The sequence below is a fragment of the Microtus ochrogaster genome, chromosome 19 (assembly GCF_000317375.1).
Source record: "Microtus ochrogaster isolate Prairie Vole_2 chromosome 19, MicOch1.0, whole genome shotgun sequence".
NCBI lineage: Eukaryota > Metazoa > Chordata > Mammalia > Rodentia > Cricetidae > Microtus > Microtus ochrogaster.
Window position 1 is genome coordinate 28,744,975 of NC_022021.1, and position 10,155 is coordinate 28,755,129.

At 43.6% G+C, this 10,155-nt stretch overlaps 1 protein-coding gene across 1 annotated transcript in view; it reads left to right on the top strand.

Annotated features, from left to right (window-relative positions):
* Positions 1-8,708, top strand: part of Cplane1 (ciliogenesis and planar polarity effector 1) — a 100,080-nt gene extending 91,372 nt beyond the window's left edge. Inside the window, exons 46-51 of the mRNA XM_026783707.1 lie at positions 892-1,057; positions 2,708-2,766; positions 3,265-3,432; positions 4,269-4,390; positions 6,826-6,998; positions 8,312-8,708. Coding sequence (XP_026639508.1) covers positions 892-1,057; positions 2,708-2,766; positions 3,265-3,432; positions 4,269-4,390; positions 6,826-6,998; positions 8,312-8,479 — 856 coding nt within the window. The 3' untranslated portion in view covers positions 8,480-8,708. The remainder of the gene's footprint in view (positions 1-891; positions 1,058-2,707; positions 2,767-3,264; positions 3,433-4,268; positions 4,391-6,825; positions 6,999-8,311) is intronic.
* Positions 8,709-10,155: the final 1,447 nt, after the last annotated feature.

Sequence of the window (10,155 nt, forward strand, 5' to 3'; positions counted from 1 at the left end):
AAAATTATGTGTGTGGAGATGAAGGGAGGGGAGTGAAGAAAAATGTATAGCTCAATAAAAACAATAAAAAATTATGTGTATTTGAGTCAGGGGTAGGGTATGTACATGTGTGTGCATCTGAGTCAGGGGTAGCATATATACATGTGTGCATGCAGGTACCCAGAAACTTCAAGTCCCTCTGGATTTAGAGTTACAGATGGCTGTGAACCTCCTGATATGGGTGCCGCACTTCAAATTTGGGTCCCCTGCACTCTCTGTTAAGAGAATAAACCCCAACTTACTTAATTGCCTTCAGTTGTCCTTTTATCTCCTGAAGTTAATGAGTATGTTATGAACATCTTGTCAATGGTCTACTAAATTAAAGATAGAATTTGATTTCTGGTCTTGAATGGTGAAATTATAGTCCAGAGTTGTGTCAGTTGTGCTGTGGGAGCTCAAGGGAGGAAAGACAGTTTACTAAGGCAGCGTGAGCAAGTCCAGACCTGGTCTGTATTTCAGCGGGCTAATGAGGTGTCCCTGCAGAACAGTGACTTAAGATAGAAGCCACTGGCACATTAACTTTGAGTCCTCTGAAAAGCAGATGCCGAGATGCGATTTACAGTGAGGCACCAGGGTGCATATTTGCTAAGGGCATTCTCATAATTTTCTTTCTTTTTCTTGGGTGGGGGTGAGGGGGCAAGGTCTCACTACGTAGCTTTGGCTAGTCTGGAACTCATTATGTAAACCACACTGGCTTCAACTTCTAGAAACTCACATGCCTCTGCTTCCCACCGGACTTGATGTTGCTGACCTTTCTCAGAGCACAGCAGAGAGGGCTGACTTGAGTGTGTAGTGCGGTGCCTTCTGTCCAGAGCAGCAACACTGGATAGGGTTCTTCTGCTTATTTTTCAGGATTCAGCACCCTTCTGGCAGATGCCCCCAAAGAACTGAGAAGGAGAGAAGAGAGATTAAAATCTGGATGAAAAGAAAGCGCAAAGAGAGAATGGCAGAATACTTAAGTCAGCTGGCAGAAAAGAGGGGACAGGAGCGTAACCCTTTCTGCCCCAGAAACAGCCCAGTAAGTCTGTAGTACCCCAGGAAAGGCGTTCTCACTGCGTATGTACAGGTTTTTCCTGACAGGGAAAGGCGGTCTCACTGCGTATGTACAGGTTTTTCCTGACTGACGTTCAAGGAAAAGATTAATGTAATTTGGATGCCTTTTTTATTGAGCAAATGTTAGTCAGTTATCTGAACAAAGTGTGTCAGGCTGTTGTGCAAACTGCTCTATTTAATGAATTTAAATATTTTTTTCTCTATCAGGCTAATTAAGGCTCTGTCATTTTAAACAGACGAGGAGGTTGAATGGGTGACCAGTTGGAACTGTTTCTTTCATTTTCAGTGAAACTCATTGGTAGCTGAAACAGCCATGTAGATACTAAAGACATTTTTGAAGCTTAGTTTGGGAGGCTGGAGAATGGGTCAATGATTAGTCTATGTTCTGTTCTTGTAGAGAACTCAAGTTTGGTTGTCAGGCAGATCACAATCCCCTGTAACCCAGTCTAGGGGACCCAGCACCCTTCTCTTCTGGACTCCTCTACACCCCTGTGTGCCCATTCACACAAATATACATAATAGGTATTCTTTAAACTTGATTTTATAGATGCAAAGAATTTTTTTGAGCCCTGGTCCATAACTAGCCTAGAACTCTGTATGTAGCCCAGGCTGGCCTCAAACTCACAGAGATCCTCCTGCCTCTGTCTCCCGAGTGCTGGGACTAAAAGTGTTGCTTTTATTTATTTATTTATTTTTGGTTTTTCGAGACAGGGTTTCTCTATGGTTTTGGAGCCTGTCCTGGAACTAACTCTTGTAGACCAGGCTGGTCTCGAACTCACAGAGATCCGCCTGCCTCTGCCTCCCGAGTGCTGGGATTAAAGGCGTGCGCCACCACCGCCCGGCAAAAGGGTTGCTTTTAATATGCTTACTACATCCAGCTCTACAAATAATATTATTATTTTTACTTGAGATAGCAATTTATTAAGTTGCTCAGAATGCTAAATGCATTCAAGGAGCCAAGCTGAAAATAAATGGTTCATTCATGGAGACAGAATTAAAAGAAGGGTCTCTCAGCTGGTGGCATAAGACAGGAGTATAGCTAGCTACCTGGGAGGCTAAGGCAGAAAGATTTCAAGTTCTTCAAGTTCAAGGACTCCCTTAAGATATCACGTAGGTTCAAACTCAGCCTAAGCAACTTAGTGAGGCCCTGCCTCGGAATAAGGTACAATATGAATAGGTACATAACTCAGAGCCTACAAAACCCAAGCAGAGAGTTATGCAAGTTTAGAGTAAACTAGCTGTAAAGGTTTTCTCTCTCCATCAGAGGGTCCCAGGAACAAACTTGGGTATTCAGATTTGGGAAGGAGGTGCCTTTCTTTGCTGTGCCATCTCATTGGTCCTAATGCATAAAATTTGAAAAATAAGTCATAATGAACTCATTGCACTAGGTTTTTAGAGATAAGGTCTCTCTTTTAGTTCAGGATAACGTGAAATTCATGATCCTCTTGCCTCAGCCACCTAAGCTGGGTTCATGGTGTTTTAATCTAAGATTATATTTTACACTAAGAGAAAACCTTCTGGTGTTTTGCACCTTTGTAAATGCCAGAAGAATGTCTAGTGCTTTAATTGTTTGGACTGAACAATAATAAACTAAGTGGGTATTTTTCCTGTGCAGTTTTATATGACTTCAAGGCAGATCAGGCAAAGACAAAAGATGAAACATGAAAAAGATAGGTAAGTCTGGAGCTGGTACCCTCAACATGCTCTCTAGCTCGCTTGCACCTTGGGGATTACATAATAGCTTCCTGTTAGTAACAGAATGTCAAGGGAGGACCCTTTTATTGAAAAGAAAAGCGGCTTAGGAATTTGCTTTCAAACCTTTCTGTGTATTCACTCTATTTCTGCTGCCCTCCCATACCAACCTGGATTCATCTGTATGTGTCTGAAAAACCTCAGAAGCCAAACCACAAGCACCTTTATCATCATCGTGCTGGTTCTTTGAGCCAGGATGTCAATATGTCCCCAGGTTGGCCTCAAAGTAGCCATCTTTCTGCCTCCATCTCCCAAACTCAGTGATTATAAAGTGAGCCTGTAGTGCCCTCCTCCACGGGGCTGTAGTCATCCACTTTGCTGTCCAGTGACTGGGAGAAGTCTGAGAAGGTAGAAGGATTTGTAGAACGTGTGCTCACTCTAGAAAGGAACAGGAAAGTGACATTTTCTTTCTAAATACAGATTGCTACTGTCTGACCACTATAGTCAGCGGCTCTCACAGGCATACCGCTTGATGAATGAACTGCTGTCTGACTCAGTGCAGCTAACAGCACCTGAAGGCAAACCCTTACCTGGCAGATCCCCCACCGCTCAGCACGGCAGACAGCAACGTTGCTCTTCTCCAAGGAGGTAAGACAAGTTTGGCCTGTCACCTGGCAAAATAATCTCAGAACCTACCATAGCATTGATGGTTGCTTGCTTTCAGAAAGGGTCTCCTGTATCCCAGGTTGACCGTGAGCGTCCCTGCCTCCAGCCACTACCTCCTGAGGATTACAGGTGTGCACTACACACCCTGCTTACGCAGTGCTGGGCCCTGTGCACTCTGCCCGCCTAGCCACGCCCCTTCTTCATCTTTGCTACCTCGAGTTATTATATAAATGTATATAATATAAAGTGAAAAAATTAGCGCCATAATTATGAACTTTTAAATTTATAGAATAACCAAGGAAAAGGCAAAAATTGTGTTAAGTTTCTCTCTTCTGGAATTTGCCTCTTACTTCCTCTCCTCCCCGCCTGCCATTATCATCCAGGCAGGAGCAGCCACCCCTCACGGTCTGCATGCCTCATTTTTACCCTCCCCCTGTCTAGTCATGCCCATCCAGCTGCAGCTCAGCAGAGCTCTCTATAAATTAACCCCTGCAATCCAGTAGGCAAAAGTTTATTAAATAGAGTCAGGTGTAAATATATGTTAGTGATTTATATAGTTCTTATTGAGAATATCAAAGGCACCTAAGAATTTTTCTTCAATAAAATAGAATATTAAGTATATAAATAAACTGCCACATATATATATATACCCATTTCAATTTCTCAATATATCTATTATTAAAATTTTGCTTGTCAAAATTTAAATTTTTTGAAGAATAATGTGTTTGATGTCTGAGGTATCACTGCAGCACAGCATAAGCAGCATTGAGTTTTTAATAATCAAGTGATTCTCTAATAATCAAGTGATTCTTCTTTAGAGAGAATCCACATGGGCAGACTTTTCTAATAAACCGGCCTGGAGGAGGCAGACACATTTCCAGTCATCTCCAAAAGGGGAAACCCTTGGGGCAGCTCCAAGGCTCATCTCGGCGGTGGCAAGGTAAGATTTGAAGCTCCCTTTTCTTTTGTGATTTGACTGTGTTCTTGGGGTCTCCAAAGTTATTTTATTAGTAAGAAGAAACTCCAATGGCATTGAGCAGCTTTTATTTATCCCAGGAGTTTGCTCTGTTGCTTTGCAATGCTAGTTCTGCTTCACTGTCCCAGGTGCTAAGATTACTAACCTGAGCCGCCACTCCTACATCGTGGCTTCTTGGAGTCCATGGAAAAACTGTGTTTATATTGGTCCCATTGTGAGCCATTGCTGTCACCTGCAGTAGCTCACACCTATACAGACTTCCAAACCTTCTCCATGGCCCCACCCACCTTCCACAACTTCCCTGCTTCTGTAACAGCTGGTTTCCCAGCCTTTTTGTACTCTCTTCCTTAGTGGAAATCATCCTTTACACCCTGAGTGTCTTTGAAGACATCCTTATCCATTTAAGATTGCGTCTTGCAGACTGGAGAGATGGCTCAGAGGTTAAGAGCACTAGCTGTTCTTCCAGAGGTCCTGAGTTCAATTCCCAGAAACCATATGGTGGCTCACAAACATCTGTAATGAGATCTAGTGCCCTCTTCTGACTTATAGGGATATATGCAGGCGGAATACTGCATACATAATAAATTTAAAAAAAAGGATTGAGTCTTGCTATATATCCCAGAGAGACCTCAAGTTCAGTCTTGTACATCAGCCTTCTAAAGAGCGAGGGTTATAGACAGATGCCATTGCATGTGGCTTAGGCAGCCTGAATTGTAATCCTTTAGGGATTCTAATGTGATGTGTTCAATTTTAAGTTTATATCCTCATTATGAATGGAAGCTAATACACAGTTGCTGTGAAGAGGCTGTAGTTAGTCCGATAGAGACCGTGAAAGCCCACAACTGACTGACTGGAGCAGCACTGTGTTCCTCATCTTTGCATTCCCTTCCACGGAGCCAGTGAAATACTTGAATAGCTAGCTAGGAAGTTAAACTCAGCTGTTGAGCTTTTTTCTTTATTTGCCTATAAACATATGAAAACATATTTTTTGTTTAATAATATTAACAGGAAAGTATTATAGCATATATATGTGTGTGTATGCGTATACTACCACCAAATGCCTGGCCATTGTCTTTGTTTCAAACAGTCTAGGTTTTAGGATCTTCCAAACTCTGTACCTATTTTGGGCCTTCAGGTCTACTATTAACTCTCACAGGTGTGGAAGCATACGTGCAGAATCCAGAGTCCTAGTACTTGGAGATAGGAAATGGAAGGATCAAGAGTTCAAGGCTATCCTTGATTCTATAGTGTGCTTTAGGCTACTTGAGCTCTCCTGGTGAAGCACACATGAAGTCCCACCTAGTGGGAGGTTAAGGCAAGAGGATCACTTGAGCCAGGAGTTCAAGACCAGCCTAGGCAACATACTGAGCGGGCTGCACTAGAGTTGCCTTTTGCTACACTGTGTCTACACCAGGAGACATTTGTGCTAAGGAAAATTAACCGCACAGAGAACAAAAATGATTACAGGGTCTCTTTTACACATGGGTTCTCAAAACAAACTGGACAATGACACAGTCATCAGAGGAGAGAGGGAAATGTGGGCTATAGGACGGAGGACACAAAGTAGCAAATGTGTAGACATCTACCCCCAGAGAGTTGAGAAAAGCCCTAGGGCACTTAATAGTGTATTGTGTTCAGGAGTTTTGCTGAATGGTTAACTGTTACCTGGTGGAAATGTTAATTTATTACAACATAATACCCATTTTACCATGTGTGTGTATTTCCATAATCAATGTAAAATTTATCAAAAATAAAGCTTTGTCCACACTGAGGTAAGAAAACCCTACTTTGAAATTTTTTTACACAGAGTTACACAAAATGCATGTTGGACTTTACCTCAAGATTAGATAGGCCGAGTAAGTCCAAAGGAAAGTCATGGTCCAAAGAGAACTACAGGGTCATCAAGGTCAAAGGCAGCTGGTACTCAAGTCAGTGGAGACACCGCTTGTATTGTCTTTCTAGGTGTCAATAATTATGTTGATTTCATCAAACAAGACAGTTATGTCTAGACAAGAATTAATTGTACCAGAGGTTGGCATGGGGTGGGCAGGTGTTTGTAGTCGCCTGTGTTGACCTCTGCTTGTACCCTGAGCACTTGAAGGACCCACCTGGCCTCTCAACTTCCTGCCCTCATGGTTAGGATGTTGATTCTCCACTTGGTACCTGCTTTCCTTCCTTCTTTTCCTCTGTCATTTTGAGACAGGCATTCTTGCTCTAGAGGTGAAATCACCATTACTTTCAAATCAGAAGAGGTGGTAGGAATTGGTGTTTGTGTCACATTGTTATAACTCCTGTGGATCAAATCTTCGCTGGGGTACCTGGTTCGTCCTTAACAATAAGGTCACAATCAATACATATTTGAATGAATTGGTTAGTTCCCATGTGTTTTCCCTTTAAAGGTTCTAATACTCCATGTTGGAGCCTGCAGCATACGAAAAGCCATGGGGCTGTTGGGGTGCCTCCTCCAGTGGAGCAGGGGTACATGGAGTATGAGAGAGAAGAGACGGTAGTGAGTCCCTGGACTCTGCCTTCAGAAATCCACAGGATTCTTCACGACAGGCCCCTGCTACAGGTGAGTGCTGCCCAGAGTTCTTCCTTGTACCTGCTTTTTTGTAAGATTTGAAAATGATGATTACTTTGGTCATTTCGAAATCATCTAGTTTTTCTTTCTTTCCTTCATTGTGTGTATGTATTTACATATGTATGTATGTATGTTTTGTTTGAGATAGGATCTCATGTAGTTTCTACTGGTTTGTGTTTGTTTTGTTTTATTTTTCATTTTCTTTGAACCCAATGATAAATTTCCAACATCTATCTAGTGCCTTCCTCCCTCTCCCAAAGTAAGTATCTCGGTCCCTCTGTTGCTTTCTTTGCTGGCTCTCTAGACCTGTATGTCTGTTACCTCTGATCTGTCACCATTTCAGGGAGTCTTTTCATTTTCCTCCTATGTTAGATACCCCCACACACCTTTTGTTTCTTCCTAGTTGTATGTGTGTTTGTATGTATCTGAGTTTGTTTGGTGTGTGTGCGATACACATGCACAAGCCACCACTCCGTTCCCTTGAGAGGGTGGCTCTGCTGTATTGGCAGGCTAGCGAGTGCCCTTGGTTAGCCTTTCTCTGCTGGGTTAAGAGTGCATGCAGCGCATGCAGCTTTCCTCCATGGGCTGGGATCTAAGTACAGGTCCTCGTCCTTGAGGCAGGCATGCTTAGCTGTGGAGCCATCTCTCTGGCCCTGGAGTCTACACCCTCCAGGCCCTTTGAGAAGTCCAGACTTGGTTCCAGCTCGATGTAAAGTTGAAATTATCCTTGAACTCCTGATCCTCCACTTCTAGACTGCTGGAATTGTAGGCATGCCCATCTCCTAGGATTTCAAACTCTGTCCTCCCATTTAGCTATCAGAATTCTTTTTTTGTTTTGTGTGTGTGTGTTTGTTTCAAGATGGGGTTTCTCTGTAGCTTTGGAGCTTGTCCTGGAAATAGCTCTTATAGAATAGGCTGGCCGTGAACTTAAAGAGATCCGCCTGCCTCTGCCTCCCAAGTGCTGGGATTAAAGGCATGTGCCATCACCGCCCAGCCAGGATTCTTTCTTTTTAATAAGAACAGATTACTGGGGATGGAGAGATGGCTCAGAGGTTAAGAGAACTGACTGCTGTTCCGGAGGTCCTGAGTTCAATTCCCACCAACCACATGATGGCTCACACCCATCTATAATGAACTCTATATACATAATAAATAAATTAAAAAAGAAGAACAGATTACTGTACTGCAGGTTATCAGAGCCCATCTTGACTGTCGTCAGATCTGAGGCCCACAGTTGTGTTTGCACCTTGTCAGTGCAGACCTGCTCGGCAGCTCCCTTTACCACTGTCCTTCCAACTCCACAGGACATGTCGCCCACTGAAGAGGAAGAACCTGATTTGTCTTTCTTGGCGGGTGGCGTGGACAGCGTGTCTGAGAGCACTGGCAGCATCCTCAGCAAGCTTGACTGGAGAGCCATTGAAGACATGGTGGCCAGCGTGGAGGATAAGAACGCAAATGTCCACTGGGTCTAAGGCTAGAGATGGGACTTACAGCCTGGAGCCACGGGGTTCCCTGGGCTAGCCATTGCAAGAGGGAGAGTAAACATGTCTGTAATATTACTTTATGGGGAAGGTGGTTTAACTAGAGAAAAGTATTATGTTTATCATTGATTCATCTTAAGATATGATTTAAACAATACGTACATGTCAAGCCAGGTTTTCACAATATTTAAATTATTTTGAATAAAAAAATCTTGTATCTGCTTCCTCCTTTACTACCCTGTGTTTGCAGAAACTGCTCATGTGGAGGATGTGACAGAGCACCGTCGCTGGGGAAAGTCAGTCTCTGCTTTAATACAGCTGTTGCGCAGGCTCGGGCCGAGGACCAGCAAGAGCCGGCGACTTCATATGAACATTTGTCTTGTGCTCTGTGGCTGAGTAGGTTGGGGGAGGGGGACAAGGATGAGTGCTTCAGAGGCAGAGGAGAATGGAAATCCTGGCTGAACAACACTGATCTTGTGTTGCATGTGTGTGTGGAGGTCACAGAATAACATGCAGGAGTTGGTTCTCTCTGTTCTCTCTCCCATGTCGGCCCCAGCGCTCAAATTGGAGTCATCAGAAGTGGCAGCGCCTTTTGTCCGCTGAGCCGCCTCTCTCAGACGCTCATCTTAGCGTTGTAAAAAGCAAAGGACAGCAGCTTCCTAGTTTTGGAGATCATTTTCAAAGAAATGGCTAAATCCCAAGAACCTCTAGTCCCTGTCACTTTGGGTCGTTTTGGTGTCCTTTGGAAGGGTCCTTGTCTGAAAAGGCTGAAGCGTCCCAAGTGCCCGACTTTGTAATGTCAGACATGCTCTATGGTCTTCAACCAAAGCATCGTTTAGCATTGAAAAGGTGCAGAATCATCTGGTCATTGTATTCTCATGGTTGTCCGAAGTCTGTGTTGGGGGCCGAGAATGCAGTGCAGAAATAGTGTGTACCTACTGTGCATGCCCTGGCTGAGATGGAGCTACCTTATCCAGGCAGTGTCAGAGGGATCTGAGGGCTGGTCGCTCAGCTCAGCACAGCTGGGTGAGCAGTTCACTTCCGGGATGTTTTGTCCCTTTACTTAGTTCCCACTCTGGCATATGGTCTCCTGATGGCTCTGCTTTTGTTTGTGTATTGCTCAGTTAGGTCTTGGGTGTTGTTTTTACTACACCTGGTTCTAGCCCTCAATCACATCTCATATAAAACCCTTATCACATCTTATTTCTGTTTCTTTTTGCTTCTTAATTAAAGCCTTCTATAGCTTTAACAATTCCTAAAATCTGAGGGTCCTAACCATGTCCCGCTTTCACCATTTAGCTGTTTTACCCACTCAGTACTTAGCCAGCCTACTCATTCATCTTATTTCCTCTCAGTTCTAACTCTGTTAGCTGAGGTCTGCATAGACATAATTCATAGAGAATACTGTGTAGACAGAAAACACATACAATTGGACATGTAGCCAGAGAGTAACCTTATTGCAACAGTAGTGGCTGATTTTGGCACTCCACCCTCACCAGCTGACAGGCAGGTCTTCCCAACAGCAAATAAATAGAAATATGCTAATTAGGTGATGTCATAGAGCAAAAGACTCAGCAGCCGGCTACAGGACACGGCACCCAAACATAAACATATTTACAGCGGCCCTTGCAGCTTTCTCCAGTGTAGAGCACATATTAGGATACAAG